The sequence below is a fragment of the Osmerus eperlanus genome, chromosome 19 (genome assembly GCF_963692335.1).
Source record: "Osmerus eperlanus chromosome 19, fOsmEpe2.1, whole genome shotgun sequence".
In the NCBI taxonomy this organism is placed as follows: domain Eukaryota; kingdom Metazoa; phylum Chordata; class Actinopteri; order Osmeriformes; family Osmeridae; genus Osmerus; species Osmerus eperlanus.
Genome location: NC_085036.1, coordinates 3415101 through 3434719, shown reverse-complemented (window position 1 = coordinate 3434719; position 19619 = coordinate 3415101). Strand labels below are relative to the sequence as shown.

The 19619-nt window shown below is 39.2% G+C and overlaps 1 protein-coding gene and 1 long non-coding RNA gene across 3 annotated transcripts in view; one reads left to right on the top strand and one right to left on the bottom strand.

The window, feature by feature from the left end:
• Positions 1 to 645: 645 nt before the first annotated feature.
• Positions 646 to 2331, top strand: LOC134039506 (uncharacterized). The gene is made up of 3 exons (XR_009932785.1): positions 646 to 709; positions 1721 to 1774; positions 1891 to 2331. It is a non-coding gene; the product is annotated as an uncharacterized LOC134039506 (long non-coding RNA).
• Positions 2332 to 3574: 1243 nt separating this feature from the next.
• The window catches only part of doc2b (double C2-like domains, beta), a 262373-nt gene continuing 246328 nt past the window's right edge, over positions 3575 to 19619 (bottom strand). For both annotated transcript variants that reach the window (XM_062485089.1, XM_062485090.1), the window contains 3 exons: positions 12338 to 12419; positions 8860 to 8956; positions 3575 to 5183 (listed from right to left, as the gene is read on the bottom strand). In XM_062485089.1, the coding sequence (XP_062341073.1) occupies positions 5047 to 5183; positions 8860 to 8956; positions 12338 to 12419 (316 nt within the window). In that variant the 3' untranslated portion in view covers positions 3575 to 5046. The remainder of the gene's footprint in view (positions 5184 to 8859; positions 8957 to 12337; positions 12420 to 19619) is intronic.

The following is a 19619-nucleotide window of genomic DNA, read 5'->3' as shown; positions in this document are numbered from 1 at the left end:
TGGCCACCTCATTGCTGCTTGCAGCTATATTTGGATTTGGTCAGATTTGGTATCCCATTGGTAAGTCTGCAGCATGGATTTTTCTATACAGTGACAATTTGTGAAGAATATACATTTTTCAATGGTTCGCAATGTTTTGGAGGAATCCGCCATTGCTGCTTGCAGCTATATTTCTTATTCTTATTTTTATATATATTTTATTTTATATTTAAATTTAAGTTTTATTCTTAGATTGTTTAGTTCTTAGGAATAGTTAAACTTCTGTACCTTTACTTAATTTAAGATTCGTATATGTTTAGTGTTTGCACCTCCCTGCCACAGTAAATTCTGTGTTTGTATAACATACATGGCAAATAAACCGAATTCTGATTCCGATGTCTGAGTATCTGCCTGTGTATCTGTGTAAAGGGGATTATTTTCGGGCAGCGAGTTTCCAATGGTTGTCTTTAGAACCGGGCACTCTGCAAAGGTCATATTTCGCAAGTGTCCTCTTTAAAATCCAACAGAGTGCAGTGCCGAGATTGACGTTGTTTGGATAAGCATTTCAAAATATCCCCCATTTTTTTATTGCCAGTTGCTCTCTGCTCTCGACTCAACCATCTTGAGTTGACTGAGCTGCAATAAGTTAGCTCTCACACTCCGAAATGATATAGATCAACAAAGCCTATATTTAAAGTGGATGGCTTATTTCAGTAGGTGTAGCTGGAAGGTAATTTGCTCGGCTACAATTGTTGCTGTGTAGACTACACCAGAGCGATGGACTACAAAGTCACAACGATTTAGCTTGGAAAGACAACAGGGATTTGATTTTCATTGCTTTAGGCGTTGTCACTTGCTGGACAACCTTTCAATTGGCAATTCACAAATACGTTTTTGGGTACCCTAAAGCCTACTGTTATTTAGAAGCAAATAGAAGCTTTTATAACCGATATGGCCAGGTTAGCAGTGCTGACTGCTGGCATATGAATCAGCTGCTTTTAAAGGGTTTACGGATGAAATGCTGGCAAGCTAACAGAACGACAATATAAAGTGGATACTTCAAGTATAGATAGGTGAATTTTGTTACATTTGTTACTATTCCAGAGTTTTACACTTTTATTAAAATTGATCAAACAAATCATTCCTGCAGAAGTGTTGAGGAGGTGAACCAACTGATGGAGGGTGGTCACTTAGAGACTTCCCCAGTAGAGCTAGGGGCTGACGTGTTGGTGAGCAAATAAAATTAACCATAAGTGTAAATTCAGCCCAACAAGAAAGGTATTGCAGCTAGCCACAGTTGTATATTAAACACTGAACAACATACAGTATGCTGAGCCCTACAGCACAAGCTTTTTAGGAACCGCAACAGTGTTTGTCTAATGACACGTCCTTTATTTTGTAGTTTGACTTACAAGGGTGACTAAGCAAATGGAGGTATGGAAGCTGGCAGGGATCAGTTTTAGCTTTGCTGATGCTCATGGCAGAACTGTCCTCTTCTCTTATACTTTAACAGTTTTACAGAACAGGATTTCCAAGCAGACATGATCAGAGCCATGTGGAATGATTTTATTTTCCCTTAGAGGCTTTGTTGTTGTCAGTTTCTTTTCTTTTTTAAATTGTTTTTTTTCCGGTTGATCTACGTTGTTGGCTTACTATCTGACCTTCTCTGATCATGAGTTATCAATATACCTGCAGTAAATTATTATTTTGTAAGACAACTTTGATGTATTTGGTGTTTCAGGCTGTGTGGACCAACCCTATTGATATGGTCAAGATCTATGGGTCCAAGTTTGAGGTATTTAAGGCAAATATATGTACATAATATTACTACACTTAGACCATAAGCCTCGGATCTCTCTAGTAGTAAATATTACTATTGATCACTTAACTTTTCTCTTTTTGCATATGCAGCAGTGAGACCGCTTTAAGAATTGGCCAGTGGACGGCACACACCTCCTGGGCTTGCAGAATCTTGTCAAGATGCTTAGCAATGAGGCCCAGCTGGCCCAGAAGAAGGCCTCAGAATCAGCAGTCGAGAAGAACAAGGCCAGGGCAGAACAGCAGATGGGAGGCACGGATGAATTCTTTATCGGCCCATAATATTTCAAAAGCTTTTGGCAGTCGAACATTAACACTTTAACACTGTTGTGAAATAAATAAATATTTGCAAAAAAGCACAAGGAAGATTAACATCTTCCTTCTAACATGTAAAAACACATTTTTGGGGGGGTGGTGTTCTCTACTTTATTTAACAGGATTACATTTTTTTATATACAAATAGCACACCATTTGCCAGAGTAAAAATGGGGATAAAGTAATAATAAACAAATATGGAATACAATTGTGAACAGACTGGATTATGCTCTGATTTTAGTTTTTGCAGGGTCCAAAGAAATTCACTTACTGAATAGTGTGTCATCATGGTATACCATGAATAAAGTAAACTCTTTAGTTATGAAGAATGAATACCCATGGTAGTCTGGCAACAGAATGGGAAAAGGTCTGTCTTTAACACCCTTAGATATTTCTAAATATACTGAATACCTAATGTCATATACCAGGTATACTGTATTTATCAGTCTTTAGCCAAAAAAGACCAGATGTCATCCGGACCAGAAAACATTAAAAAAACTAAATCTGTTGCCTGGTGTGCCCCCCTCACCACAGATATACTCAGGAGTACACAGTTTATGCTTCAACCTGAACCTTGCACCAATGCCTTGACCATAATGACCATAACACAGTGTTTCAACACATTAAGCCCATGTCACTGGGGTGGAAAATATTTAACAAAATTAAACAGCCTTCTGACAGAACACACTGGAACATAAAGGTACCAAATGGTATCATATTCAAAGCGAATAAATTGATTAAGCTCATCTTTATAAAGTGAGCTTTGCAAAAATACACTGTTACAAAAGAAAAGACACGACAATTTGGCCATTTGGTGCAAGAGTAAGGTGAAAGGAGAAAAATGCTTCTTTTGTTAATAAAGAACTAGAGAACCACCAAATTTGCAAACACTTGCCTGAGTTTTAAAAAAAAAGACAAAGAACCGAGGAGAGATTTTTCAATACATGCAGGCACACCTCAAGTCAATACAATAGCTGCACAGGCAATGCAGTAGTGCATTTTTTCACAGAAAAAACTGCATTATCAAACATTAAGCAAAGTCATTTCATGACAAACCAAGAACACCTGCATGCATTTTTGTCATAATATTGAGTACAAAGGCGAACATTACAAAATGTCAAAGGTTAGTTCTAATAATGCATTCAATTGAGAGATCAGCATCATAATATACAATGCCTGACACCTGTTGGCTCAGGGAGGAGGGACTTGGGCAGGATCTTGCATTCAAAGAAAATTCTCATTTGTAGAAGAAAGGATGTTGGAATCTATAGAAACTTGCACCTTTCAAATCAATGTCCTTACAGACAGTGAGCTGAGATATTTTTGTCCATTTGAGTAAACTGGTGATATGAAGAAAAAGTGAACCTTAAGTAGACCTTATTTACTGATGAAGATCTAATGGCTGTTTAAAATATGACATACAGAATTAGTAAGGAATGTGACATCTCTTGAAACATAACACTACAAAATTAATAACACTATCTTACATAAATTATTAAACAAATGAAATAGCTAAGAACAATGAAGGTATTATAATAGTGGAGTAAACAGAAACAAACATTTGTTAATAATAAAAAATAATATTATATTATTATAAATAATAATAAACATTTAGTCATTTTTACCACTTAGGATCAAACTTTCAGCCATATTTATGTCACCGGCTCACCTCATAGAGCACAAATATGTATCTCTCACACACAAACACACACATGAACATACTTTTAGTCAGGCAGACAATGGGCAACAATAAAATAATTGCAAAGTTTATATAAAATAAATGTTGACTTCATAATGAAGCTAGACATTTTTTGACATATCATTTAATTAGTTTTGACACACAATCTTGTGTATATAGAAGCCTTGGACTAAGCACAGTTGTGCCTAGACTGACAATGACAGCCCTCGTATTATAAATTATAAACAATCAACAACAACAACAAAATATACATATACTGTACATATATAAATGTATGGGGATTAAATAATGTGATTGTTGATGCAGACATCATTTCTGACAGTTTGACATTGGGATTGAAGAAGTTTCTAGATTCCCTTCCCTCTGTCAATATGAACAACTTTGCATGCTTACAATCTCAAACCATGACTTTTCACGTATGAAAGGTTTCAGTAACACAGCACTTGGGTGCACATTCTCATTGGTGTTACTCTGGGATCCGGGGGTTATAATTACATACATTCATTGATACACTCACTGAGGAGGCTCACAATTTACACTACTTGAGAAAACAACATACGTAAGCAACAACATACTTTGCTAGTATAATAAAAATACCTGCACTACACAATCCAACCCAATCCCCAACCACACAGGATGGGATATTAGCAATGATCTTAAATTTATCTGTGTAAAGTGTACTGTATGTAATTTGGCCCTCTCTCCTGCAAAAGTTCCCTTTTCCAAAAAACAGTGGTACAGTTTGTGTGAATCTCTGTCCTGAAATGTTGTAAACATTACATGCTGATGTCTGAAGTAAACTATATTTTTGTATATCCCATGATTATAACAAAGTGCATGCCTTCAAACAATCTGGCGTGTCTAACTTGTCAATAAATGATTAGAATCATGTGGTGCAGTATGTCATTGACTTGCAGTATTGTTGGACATACAGCTAACATTTTCTCACAACACCAAACTGCTGTTGCAGGATCAACACAAAAACCGTGTCATTACATGAGCCATAAAGACACAGCACACTACCAGAGGGACAGTATCATAACTATGAATTTAACAGCTTTGGAGAGGAGAGAAATGAAAAGGAGCTTAAGGGTTGGAGAGGAGGAAGCTGGTTACGTAAACATCTCCAAATGCAGGAAAAAAGCTGGAGCGTCGGTCAAGGCTGGACTCCTATATCCACAGAGAATCAGGAGTAAGGAGCTTGTTGGGAGTGGGAGTGAGGGGAGGGTGGACCTTCAGTCACTAAACACAGAACCGGGAAGTTCATTGGTCAGTGTGTGCCAGCGCTCTATTTTCTTGTCCTTGTTTTTGAGACAGTCAAACCAGTGTTTGAGCCTCTCACCATTGGCATTGATGCCCAGAGAAACACCACCTGTGAATGGACACAGGAGGGAAATACAGATAAAACAAAGGGTTATAAAACATTTAATTAACCACGCTATATATAACCACGCTATATAAAAAAATTAGATAGGTATCAAGAGGCAACATGGAAAATGTTCCCTCTACTAAGATTTTGAAATGGGATTATCAAACATTAAAGGCAGGGTAGGCAATGTTGTTGAGAAGCACCTTTTGTCATCTTTGCCGAAAGTAACTTCCCGTCTTGATAGCAATCAATATATCTAAAGGTTTGACGTCAATATGAAATAATTCTGACATCTGTGGGCGTTGCAATACTGTGATAAACACAACCAATCATTAAGGGGTACCCTGACTATTGATTGAACGGGCTGTCTACCTACCTACCTACCTGCACTCACTCTGCCCCTCTACTCAATGCTCGTTACTGTAGTTTTGTGGGAGTGGCTTTGAAGGGAAGAGGTGGTATATTTTGGTTTGAATCTTGTGAAAAAGAAGCTAAAATAGCTAGCGTCGTGCAACTTGTTTAGTGTTTTGCACCTCCCTGCCACAGTAAATTCAGTTTTTGTATAACATACATGGCGAATAAACCGAATTCTGATTCTGAACTTGCCTACCCTGCCTTTAACCACATGTTTGCAGTATTTATCACATTTTGTTTCTATTTAAATTTGCTATGTATGTACTGTACATGAGATATGATTACTCAGTCAAAGAGGCTATATGGCTATCCTGAACAATTGCACCTTATTCATCTCCTAAACTCGCCCGGTTTGGTTGTCTGATTGTTGTTTTAGGTGGTTCTTGTTTTAGGTGTCTGGCCAAGACAGATGGTAAATAGCTGGTGGAGTGTTACGTCCCTCGCCCTGTTTGCATGTGTGTTCTGTCTTGTGTGTCCTCCTGTTTCCTTTTAGTGTTCCTGTTGGTGTCGATTCGCAGTATCATGCTTTCTGTTATTTCAGTTCTTAGTCCAGTTGCACAGGGGCTTTGGAACAGGTAAACTGCCCACATGGGCATACATCCCATCACGTAGCTAACCTCTGTTAAACACCTTAGGTAAGGAACGTGTGCCACCCAATGTATGTTTAATATAGGGACTTTCTTTTTGGTTAGGTAGATAGGACACTTTTTTTGTAATTGCTTTTCTTTGCCACTGTTCGTTGTTCAATTGTTCCCTGTGTCGTCTGTTGTTTTGTTGTTAAGAAATAAATTACTTTTCATATACCACAGTGTCCCGGTTTCATGGCATTTCAGTATTTAGGCTTGTGAGTATTGTTACGGCCTTTCCCCTAGACGAGGTTCGTAACATGGAGTATGTGTCATAAACAGAGGTGCCAGGTGCATGATGATCAGCGATCATCTAGTGAGTCTAAGGCCAGTGTTTTCCTGGTGTGGGTGGTGTATGGCTTTGCTTTAGCTACAGCCATGGCTAAAAGTATTGCCAGTGCCAGTGACATACATTTTGTGTTTCGCAAAGCTTGCTGCTTCAGTTGTTGTGGTGCCGATTCACATTGCTTCCAGATTATTGTGCAGATCTATCAGATGCATTTTAAATAATAACTTAATTGGCCCAAAGCATTCATCACACAGAAAAAATACCAGCAGTCATATCAGCACATGGAAAAGTGTGAACGAGTACTAGTTGGGTGATATCACTCAATCTTTCTGATTGAAAAGCAGACTGATTGCTATAAAATGAATGTTTTTGCCAATAAGCCTTTAAAGGGGTGATTGATTGCAAAATCGATTTTACCTTGTCATAGTTGAAAAATGACAGTTTGGTGTGTAAAATAGACACACAGTGAACCTCAAAGTCCATTGAAACCTCTTTCCTATAAAAATGTCACTTCTCACTACTATTTTGAAACTGCAACTTGCAAACGCTAGCTTTTGAAACAGTGCAACTTGTGACGTCACAAGTTGCAGCATCAACTTTGTCACGCCCCAAAATTTACATTTACTCGCCCTCTGGTTTTCTGGTCCAGGAACATAAATGGAGGTCGCGTCGATCTCTGACACTTTTTTGGCTAGCTGCGCGCTGCTCTGTACTTCCACAGTAATTAAAAATAAGAAAGTTAATAAGTTTTCAAGATATTGAAAATGGAGTGCCGTAAATGCAGTGATCCAGGCTGTACCGGGAATCCTGAAACTTTTCACCATCTTCCCAAAGAACAAGACACTAGACAGGTATGGCTGATGTTTATCTATGGGAATATCCCTATTTATTAACGCTGATTTGCAAGGAATGCAAGAACAGCTAGATAGCAAAAACACCTAGACTATAGGCAGGTAAACTAGTTTAGCTTGCTAACGCAAGAGCATAGGTAGAATGTGTGATGATTTAGCCTAGTTTATTGGCAATGGGGCTAACATTATTTCATGTTCCTGACTGTGTTTCATTCAAATAAATAACTAGTGTTGTGATGTAAATCTACAATTCAAGATGCATGTTTGTCCAGATCTATTTTTCAGCAAGATAGCTAGAGCTAACTGAAGCTGAGTTGAATCACGATAGTTTGTTTGCAAAGCTGTAGTTACCCACCTAAGGCGATCCTGTTTGCTTCGACAACAGAAGTGGAAACAACTAACGTAATAATTTCAAATGATATCTAGTCAATCTGTTGAAAACAGTGTTGTGTAGACACAATAGATTTATTTGTTCGTTTTTATTTCATGTCTCCACCTTCCTTTCTTCAGTGAGTGCTGTTGGCCGTGTTGCGTCTTTTCTCCGCAGCTTCACTCATTGTAAACCAACCAATCAGCACGCAGCTCATCTATATATTCGTGAGCATACCATAAAAGGAGAAAACCAATAGTTTTTTCCCGGGAAATTTTACTGGATGCATCAGGGGGGCACAGAACAGCACCCGGGCCATTTTTTCAGCCCAACCAATGTTACATACCCTATTCGGAGACCTTAAGGAACAGTGTGAAATACCCCAAAAACCCAGTCAATCACCCCTTTAACATTTATTAAATGCTTTTATTATATGGCAACGACAGTACGAGCGTTCTGATTGATTAATGGGTAGTCATGCCAGCCGCGTATTGACCTCATCGCCGGTCTGCGGTCTGATACGGATTCTTATTTCCCTGCTCTGATGTCATCTTCAAAATGAGCGAAATCGAGGAGTCAGCTGAGTTTTACTATCCAGACGAAACTGAAGACATCAACAGCACAGCGACGAAGACATTGTTAACTTTCTAAAAGAGTCGTTATTTGTGTTGGAATTAAAGCCATTTTAGCAGAACCGTGTTGTCCGCTTTCTATCAAAAGTAATTGGTTGCTAGGCAACACCTGAAACACACCGTGAGAAGACTTGAGAACGAGCTACAATTCGCCTACCATTTATTTTCATTTGCAAAATGAAAAGAGCTAAAAATGCCATATAATAAACAACTTACTAACCTCGACCGTTCGGTCATGCATGGAAATATCAAACCTTCGCTTTGCCGTATCAACCTCGTTATTTTTGTTTGATATTTCCCGGCATGACCTCACTCTCGGTTGGTAAGTAGTTAATCATTGTTTTCCAGTATACCATAGAAACATGTGAAAAGAATTATCTACAAATACTGAAGCAGCAAACGTTGCAAATCAAAATTGATGTCACTGCCAATATTTTTGGCCATGGCTATAGATCTGTTTGGTTCAGTAGAGATGAGACATGGTGTCCTATGCATACCTATAAAATCATTGGATTTGCCGATGTCGTAATCCCACACCGTCACCTCCAGGGTCTTCTTGGTGAGGTCTGCATATTTTATGTCGTAGAAGAACTCCTAGTGAGACCGCAACAGAAAAATTGGTTTAAAGAGTTTCATATTTGCAGAGAGTCTGAGAGAGCATTAATTAGAGCAGGGGTTCTTAACCTTTTTGACCTTGAGGCCCAATTTTTATAGTACAAAGTGGCCCGGGGCCCCATTAAATATGAACTATGTATAAGTTTAATTGACTTCACTCTTGGTTTGATTTGTATTCAATAATAAACCAAATCCACTTACTGTTTAACAAGAAAAAACCTTGTCAAATAAAATTACATGATAAAATGGGATCATCACAAAGTCTTTTATTAAACGTTTATGTAAACCTGCTGTATCCATACTGTATCATGACACCGAACAAGCTGATAATTCATGGACCAAATCAAGCTGTGACAAGAAAAAATTTCAAGGATCAAGTCAGGCTTTTTAATAACAATAAAAAAGACCAATAGTAGGATTTTACTTTAAATTAATAAAAAATAAATTATATATAAATCATTCAATCAATAAAAACGGGGTGATAAAATAAATGCATTCAAATAATATAAATCTATAAATATAAATAAATAAATTGTAAATGAAATTGAAATAAAGTGCAAGTGAAACTATAGCCTTATAATCTGCAAAGCCATTTGAAAATTGCTTCAGCAGTCTCCATTTTTGCATGGCAGAACCAGAAGAATCTTTATATCTGTGATAAATGAACAATGACACAAATAATAACAACAATTAACAACAATAATACAACTCCCTTTTTATCTTCACCTCTTAATGAGACACTTGGGCCTGCCTCTGAGACATAATCAGATCCAGTCTGGGTGGAATGGGAGAAAGGCTCACTCTCAGAGTAGCCTCCAGTGTTGTTCTGAGTCTGTTTCGGGCTTTGGTCTTAGTTGTGGCTAGGATCTGAATATAGAATCTGTGATTCTAGGTGTGAGGGCAGAGCAACCTCATTTGCAGTGGAATCCACTGAAAATGGGTCCAAAATCCACGTTTCCCTCTCTGGGATCCTCAGAAAAGTAGTCACCAAATTTATCTGCCAGTTGTGAGAGTTGCTGGGAGACTGAGTCACTGATCTTCACCTGAGGGGAGTTTTCCAAAATGTCGGACAAAAGTGGAAACATGTCCATCCTCTTTTCCTGGGCCCTCTTGGTCCACAAAGCAAGTTTCCTCTTGAAAGCTTCAACTTTGTCTGCAACACAAAATATGTTGCTGTTTCTTCCTTGAAGTGAGGTGTTCAGTTGGTTCAGTAAGGAAAAAATGTCACAGATGTAGGCAAGTTTTGCTGTGAACATTGTGTCAGCATAGTAATGTGCAAGATGGGAATTTTTCTCAGTGAGAAAAGAGAACACCTCATTCTTCAGTTCAAACGAACGATTGAGGACCAGTCCTCTTGAGAGCCATCTCACTTCACTATGATATAGCAGCTGGACATGATCTGCTTCTATGTCCTCACAAAGCTTAGCAAAACATCTGGAGTTCACAGCATTGTTTTTAATAAAGTTTATGGTTTTTACACTTGCATCCATCACCTGGTGGAGATCTGGTGAAATCTTTTTTGCTGCAAGGCTTTCACGGTGGAGAAAACAGTGTGTCCATTTAGCTTCTAGTGCACAATCAAGTATCTGTCTAATGACACCATGATGCTTGCCAGTCATTGATGCTGCACCATCAATGCACACCCCGACACAGTTCTGCCAGTCCAGGCCTTTCTCAGTGAAGTAGTTATCCATGCAGTGGATACATTCCTGAGCCGTAGTTCGTGTTGGTAGCTCTCCACCAAACAGTATGTCTTCGTGCAAACTACTGTCCCAGCAATAGCGAACAAAAACTAGCAGCAGTGCAGCACTTGTGACATCCGTGGACTCGTCTAATTGCAAAGAAAAAAAAGGGCTACTTTTTATTCTTTCTGTAAGTTGATGCTGTATGTCTGAGGCCATGTCCGCGATACGGTGACTCACAGTGTCGTTTGAGAGTGGGATGGTCAGCAGCTTTTTTGCAGCGGCCTCTCCGATTAGCTCACGGCACATATCAACAGCGGCAGGCAGAACCAACTCCTCCGCTATGGTGAATGCTTTCTTACTCTGTGCCACACGTCTTGCTACGAGGTAGCTGGCTTTCAATGCACATTTAGAGTTGCTTGTCAGTGACACGACAGACTTTTTCTGCATCTGCAGCCCACTTTCCTTCCTCTTAAAATATTCCACCGGCTTTCCCATGAGCATCGGGTGCTTGGTCTCTAGATAAAAAAACGTTGTCTTTTGGGTGCGGGTGTCGGCAGGACGTTCGTCTTCATTTTTTCTTTTTTTTTAACTTCTCCATTTCTTCTCTGTGTATTGGCGCTTTTTAAACAACTGATTGCATTACCGCCTCCACATGGTCGAAAGCTGCACGCAGTCTCGTGGCCCTTGCGGCCCACAGGTGCAAAACTGAACGTTTTTGCGGCCCTCTAGGGGGCGCTGGCGGCCCAAGTTTGAATCACTGAATTAGAGTGCATGAATTCAATTCCAATTCCAACCCCTCATCTTCATGAATGAATTATTTTTCATTTACCATCTCTGACCATATTTCTGATCATCTTTATATCAATCTATCAATTCTCAGGCATATCCGTTCGCCTTAAATGGCCCAAATCTCTTCCAAGTGTAGCAAATAGCTGATCTGTGGCTGAAATGCAAACGGACAAAGATGCAGAGCAAAATGTCAGTGTAAATCTCAAGTAGCAGGCCTGCGTGTGGCGATCTATGAGGGCATCCCCTTCTGATACGGCTGGATGTTCTAGGCCAAGGCTCTCCATGCCACTGTCAAGGCTCAGTCATGAATTCAAGTGTTCAAGGACCCGTGAGCAAGTGAAGAAGTGGTCAGCGCTGCGATGGAATCCTCAGTAACATGAGTATTAGGGTCTCTCCTTTACAGGCTAAACAGTAAACTATAAAGGCCACTGATATGAATGAGATTTTATGAGAATATTTGGAAACGCTGGGGTATGATGGTGAAGGCAGGAGACATGAACACAATCACTGTTATTTCCAAAATAGGAAATTTGCAGTAATTGTAATCAAGACATCAACTAATGTGGAAGCAAATAGGCTGACGACTAACACAGTACTCTGAGAACCAAACTGATGAACTACTGGCTTTGGTGATCAAAAAACCATTTGCGTTGAGAATACCCTGACAAGAATCCAATCTCAATTAGTTTTTGCAGACACATTGACACTTAATATAGCAAGGTTCACAGTAATTTGGAGGTAAGACTGTGTGGGAATAGACAGACTAGGTGAATAGCTATTGGAAGCTGAGTTTGTATTAAAGTTCAAAAGGATAGTTAGCTGTGAAGACAACCAATAGACTGAAATTAGGTGATTGAAGAAGGAGACAGAGGGCACACTGTTTTACCTCATTAAATTCAGGATTTAGGGTCTTTTTCTTCACAGCAGTTTTGTGCTTAGACTTTTTGTTCTCGTCTGGCTTCAGGTACCTGTAAATGAAGCAGAATGCAGGAAGCAGATTGCAGGTTTAAAGCAACACTTATTTTGGTTTAGACTGCAGTCTTCTGGGAATTCTAAATCTAAGGACACATGGTGAAAGCCTTATAATATGGACAAACATATGATATTATGGCTTCATAATAATCATAAGCATAGTAACAACAAATGGCTAATTCCCTATGTTTTCTAAAACACCATATTAGACTCACACAGATAGTATTTTCAGTAAAATAAAAAAAAGGGAGAAGACAACCAATACATATGTGCATTTCAATTTAACTTCATAAAATAAAAGACAGATATAAATGTTTCTCACAAGAGGGGGGTGTGGGATTGCATCCAATTTGGCAAGTGTATTGCATTCAACAAATGGCTGCCACAATTAGTATTGTTTTGTTGATTACCTGAGTATATTCATACACACATTTGCATGAACGCTTATGTTTGCAAGTAAGGCCCACTTATCAGGAAAATGTGTTTTACTCTTTGCACTTCAAATGTTGGGGTCTTGTGAATGGCCAATGACAATGCACATTCAGGAAGAGAACATATTCAGAATTTGAAATTGTTTTACTGCCTTGCAAGACCACATAATGTTTTGTCTGAGTGCTGAAGAGGAAGATGGTGTGAAGGGGTGGAAGACAGCTTGACTTTGCTGCGAGGGAATGGGATAAAAAAAAAAAAACAATTTCAATTAGTAGATGCTATCATGCAAAGCAATATATGAATAGTGCACATATAAAATACAGAAGAAGAAATATGGGTTAAATGCATAGTTCTATAATAACATGTAAATTACAGTAGCTAGCTACAGTCTTAACAACAACATCTCGATTACAGCAGTGTAGACACTGTACAGTGCAAAATTAACAACATATTTTGCATAATATTATAAGTGCAACACCTGTAGGTGCAGTCTTTTGCCAGACAGTATAACAACAGGATATTGAATACAAGGTAGAAGTACTGCATGATAGGAGCGCGAGGACCCTTATTTCTCCCATTCCGTGCAGGAGTCGCAAGACGACCCAATGTCGCAGAGTGAAGTGCCAGAGTCGGTACATACGGCTGGATTATGCCCAGCAAAGACATGTGTCAGATATTTGTGCCTGATCCTTACAGTGATGTGCAGCCAGTGAAGAAACCTCAGGGGGAAGTTGGGAGCTTGAAGGTTAGACGGGCGGCTGCATTCTTGCCAATGACCAATAAAGAGGGGCCTATGACCAATAAAGAGGTAGTTACAGGGCTCAAGAAGGGAGAGGACTGTTGCCAACAAAAGTGCATAGGTCACTGATCATAACAACGAGATAGCCCCAAACATTGCGGGTAGCCAAACATGAAGCATACATTGTGAAACCAAATAAGTCAGAAAGGGAAGAACAATAAAAGCATGTAGTTAGACAAGTTACAATTAAACAGCAAGAACCTCAAAAAGTGCAAGCAACAATAATATATTTCACAGCGAGTACAATAATTTTAAGACAGTTACAACAAACCAACAAGAGCAACAAGTCTCTCAATAAGAGTCATTGTGATCCTGGAGGAAACTAACATCAGGTCCAGCCAATCATTCCTAAGTGCCGTTGTACTCCTGGAACAAGTGTGTCTTGAGCCTTTTCTTGAAGGTGGGGAGACAGTCAGTGTCCCTGATGGAGGTGGGGAGTTGATTCCACCATTGGGGGGCCAGTGAATGGAGATGAGGAGCGGGGTAACATGGGAGCGTCTGGGTAGATTGAAGACCAGACGGGCTGCCGCGTTCTGAATCCTCTGGAGAGGGCGGGTTGCGCATGCTGGGAGACCGGCGAGCAGCGAGTTGCTGTAGTCCAACTTTGAGAGGACAAATGCTTGGACTAGCAGCTGGGTGGAATGCTCAGACAGGTATCTCCTGATCTTCCGGATGTTGTCGAGGGTGAATCTACACGACCGGGAGCATCGCTTTGCTGATTTCAGGAGAATGGCTGAGAAATTTGCTGTGATGAACCTGAAACATTTTTGTCACCCTGATGCTGCTCGGAAAGTTAGAGCGCTTGAGGAGTTCTATTCGGAGGATCTGTCTAAGGCCGATGATGTGGTTTATGAATTTGTTACATTTCGTACTATGTAACGTGAGCTGAGCATGGAAAAACATGAACGAAACACACACAGCATTCTACCATTTCTCATTGACAACAACATGGACCGTGCTTTCCCCAACCTTGCCATTCTTTATCGCATTTACTTGACAATTCCGATAATCAGTGCTAAGGCGGAGAGGCCTTTCAGCCGTCTGAAATTAATAAAGAGTTTCTTGCGATCAAGCATGGGAGAGGAGCGGCTGTCCAACAATCGAGATTGACATTAACAAAGTAATCGACAGATTTGCTAAAGATAAGAACAGACAGATGATGATTTAAATAGTCAAGGGCATTTGTTGTGGCCTTGGTTTCATGTCTGCATATATTCTGCCTTTGTAAAACTAAAGTTTCATAAATGTGTTTGTGTTTTGACCTGTGTGTAGGCTATGAGTTTGCTGGTTTTGAATATCCCAATACATGTCAGTTCGGAAAAGAAAATGATTATAGTCTAATGGAATTTTAGTTCAATCGTAGCATGCCTGAAGGTGGCCTACTGCGGTGCGCGTCACGCGTGTGTGTTGCGGATTCGGTTTTATTTTCTCATGGGGGCTTGGTTTGCGTGTAGCTCGCCCAAATTGTTGCTGAAAGAATTGTTATATAGGCCTATGTTTGTTTATTATAAGTTGTCACTGTTAGGATGACTATAGGCTACTGTCTTTAACTTCATTTTGGGGGGCTTATGACCTCTTATCGTTGAATTTGAATATAATGTATTTGGTAAATGGACAGATCATTAATTTTATGCATGGATTTGTGTAGGCCTACTGTGTGTGAGAGATTCTAATGAATGCTGAATGCGAGGCTACTGGCCTAGGCCTACATTTACAGGCCACCTTAAGTGTTTCTACGTATTCTTATTATTATTGGGTGTGCTTTGCCTTCGGCAAGGGCACAACCTTTGTTCTCTTACATATATATTTATTATTATTATTGTTTATTTTCGCGCCCCTAAAACTCAGTCAATATGTGGCCTACATAGACAACCTAGGTGTCAAAAGTTTAGTCTTGGTAGCGATTGAGTTGCTTCTATTGGGATTTACGTTCCGTTGCATGGTTTAAGTAGAAATTAAGTTTTTGTGGCGAAAAGTGAAGCTAAATGTGGCTAACTTGCTAGCCACAGTCAATGACGCTACTTACGTCACTAACGTCACGAAAACTCGCGTGACTACTTCTAGCAGAACATTAGTTTAGCAGCTCGTTAACTTCTGGGAGATAGCTAAGCTAACTGCTTTACTGCAAGGCAGCTGCAGAAACGCCACAAGCAAAGAGGCCAGGGTGATAACTATTTACTCATTTTACTTTGTGATATGACACACAATTGTCATGTGTAATGTACGATATAAGCTGATATTATTAAGGAAGTACATCTACTTTCGGAAACAGTAGTCTACTATTTCACTGAAGTATTAGCATCATGACATTAGCCTCTGTTGCCCGGGCAACACATACTACAGTGGTCTATGATGCAATTGTTTTCAATCGTTAAAATAAACATTCCTCACAAATACATTTTCGTTGTAGGATTTATTATGACATTAGATTACAAGTAAACGATTTGTGGGTGAAATTATCATTACCTGTGGTTTCAAACCAGTGTAGCTCACTGCAACGCTGTAGCCTACGCGAGACACTACAAAAACATCTACACAGCTGTTTAGGAAGTCAAACGGCGACAGAACATGTCCGGCACTCCCCTTACTTAAGCTTATTAACGTTTTGGGGGGCATATTTTCAGTTAGCAGATGGTACTGTTTGAATCGCGATTCCATCTTCTACTGCCGGTAACGTCGTAGAATAATCTTCAAAGGGGGTTCTTTATTAATGAATGAATGCAATGAGTAGGCTAAATGCCAGAAAATATCACGATAAGGGAAAAACTTAAAAGGACGTTTAAGTCATAGAGATTAGGTCAATTTTTACACCGGTCTGCCAAATTTATTCGTTTTGATTCAACTACGAGGCTGCATCTTGCAGGGGAAATGAGAAGACATCTATTTTTTATTATACACTTCACTCGTATTTTCAGTTGTAAATGAGCAGCAAAAAAAAAATGCTTTTAAATCTATGTAATCTTTATAAATAATTAGTATGCATTTTTTTAAATAAAATATACAGAAATATCAGTTGTAAAAATGTCATTAAAAAACTGACCCCTGTGCAACCGACGCAAGCAAGCACACCCTACAATTTCCCCAGAAATTGTACCCTCTCTAGTTATTATTATTGAGTGTGCTTTGCCTTCGGCAAGGGCACAACCTTTGTTCTCTCACATATATATTATTATTATTATTCTTTTTGCCCCCCTAAAACTCAGTCAATATTTGGCCTACATAGACAACCTAGGTGTCAAACGTTTCGTCTTGGTAGCGATTGAGTTGCTTCTAATGGGATTTATGTTCAGTTGCATGGTTTAGGCTTAAGTTAAGTTTTTGTGGCGAAAAGTGAAGCTAACGGTAGCTAATTTGCTAGCCACAGTCACTGACGTTACTAACGTCACTACATCACTAACGTCACGAAAACACGCGTGACTACCTGTAGCAGAACATTCGTTTCGCATCTGTTAACTTGGGGGATAGCTAGGCTAACTATAGCTTCACTGCAAGGCAGCTGCAGAAACGCCACAAGCAAAGAGGCCAGGGTGATAACTATTTACTTATTTTACTTTGTGATATGAAACACAATTGTGAAATGTAATGTACAATATTAGCTGATATTATTAAGGAAGTAGGCCCACATCTACTTTCGGAAACGGTAGTATACTATTTCACTGAAGCTTTAGCATCATGACATTAGCCTCTGTTGCCCGGGCAACACATACTACAGTGGTCTATGATGCATCTGTTTTCAATCGTTAAAATAAACATTCCTCACAAATACATTTTCGTTGTAGGATTTATTATGACATTACAAGTAAACGATTTGTTGGTGAAATTATCATTACCTGTGGTTTCAAACCAGTGTTGCTCACTGCAACGCTGTAGTCTACGTGAGACACACTACAAAAACATCTACTACAAAAACATCTAGTACACAGCTGTTTAGGAAGTCAAACGGCGACAGAACATGTTCGGCACTCCCCTTACTTAAATCAAAAGTCTTTCAATAGGTGAAACTATCTGACTACTAACCTGAACTTCATTGCCACAGCCTAAACTTTGTCAATCTGTTCATGAAAATAATTAATTTCAGCCTAAACCGTACAACGGAACGTTAAATCAAATTCTACCAACGCAATCGCTACCAAGACAAACACAGCAGTAGTCTAGTACTGTACCGTAGTAGTACAATTTACCAGGGCAGCTTCTCCACACAGGGCTATATCGCATTTTGCGTTGTTACTGACAATGATAGCTACCAGTGAGCTTTTTATCAATGAGCGATTCTCCACTAAATAAATGTCAAGCTTATTTACGTTTTTGGGGGCATATTTTCAGTTAGCAGATGGTACTGTTTGAATCGCGATTACATTTTCTACTGCCGGTAACGTCGTAGAATAATCTTCAAAGGGGATTCTTTATTAATGAATGAATGCAATATGAATAGGCTAAATGCCTGAAAATATCACGAAAAGGGAAAAACTTAAAAGGACGTTTAAATCATAAAGATTAGGTCATTTTTTACACCGGTCTGCCAAATGTATTCGTTTTGATTCAGCTATGAGGCTGCCTCTTGCAGGGCAAATGAGAAGACATCTATTTCATTCTACGCTTCACTCGTATTTTGAGTTGTAAATGAGCAGCAAAAAAAAGATGCTTTTAAATCTATGTAATCTTTATAATTAATAAGTATGCATTTTTATATAAAATACACAGGAATATATCAGTCAAATCTTCTTTAAAATTACCAAAGATGATCTTCAGACCAAGCCTCACAAAAGTTATCGAAAAGAATTTTGATCCTCACAACCGTTTGTTCGGTACAGCCAATCAAATTCAGCAGAAAAGCCTTTAAACAGGAAGTGAAGTCATATCTCTGTAAATCTTTGAGATATCAACACCAAACTTGGTTTGATGACTCGGAACCCTCTTCTGAGGATGTCTACACAATTTGGTGTCATGTGATCACTGGGCGTGGCCGCAGGAAGCAAAAATGTGTCTTGGCCAATAACTATTGATTTGTTTGCCTTTATTAAGTGATTCCTTTGTCTCATGATATCTTGGGACATCCTGTGTGTGACACATGATAACTTGTGATAAAAGCCGAATTGATGCGTCCGCCATTTTGAATTCATTGAAAAACGTTTTTTCTCTACTCCTCCTACAATTTTGGTCATATCTTCTTCAAAATTACCAGAGATGATCTTCAGACCAAGCCTCACAAAAGTTATCCAATGGCGTTTTGACTTTCTAAACCGTTTGTCCGGTACAGCCAATCAAAATCGGCAACAAAGCAACCAAACAGGAAGTTGGGTCAAATCTCAGCAAATCTTTGAGATATCAACACCAAACTTGGTATGTCACAAGAAATACACTACAACATGTTACCATGTGCAAAGGCTACTTTATGTCTCCAAAAATGGTTGATATAGAGAAAATCGAATTTATCGCTGACGCTAAAATAATGCTTTACACATCCGCCGGTCAAAAACTGATACTTTGATTCAATCACAAGTTCATATGAAGACTCTTGAGAATGTTTAGTACACAAATCTGAAGAAAAGTTGAAAAGTGAGATGAAAAGTCGTTTTTTTGTGAATATTTGAAACACGAATGCTTGGCTAATTGCTAACAAAATTTCCAATTAAATGTCTCCCCTGCCCCTCAGCGCGCGCGTGCTCCACATTCTCACACACTCAGCCTTTCGCTTGACACACGCGCAAACTTGGCGAGACGCATACACAACGTTTCAGGCAATTGTGGGCTGACCAAGCCCCCACTCATTCCTTGGCTTGAAGTGAAGGCCCTTGTGGATCTTGATGGTAATGCATTTTAGAAAAAGTTCTCAAAATCCTGAAACATTGATAGTATAGGCCAGGAGTAACTACCACACCACAAATGATGCACCATTATCCATAGGTGGCGCTACGGCCACGCCCCAATTGTCCATTTACAAAGTGATGCCATTTGCATCCCATTT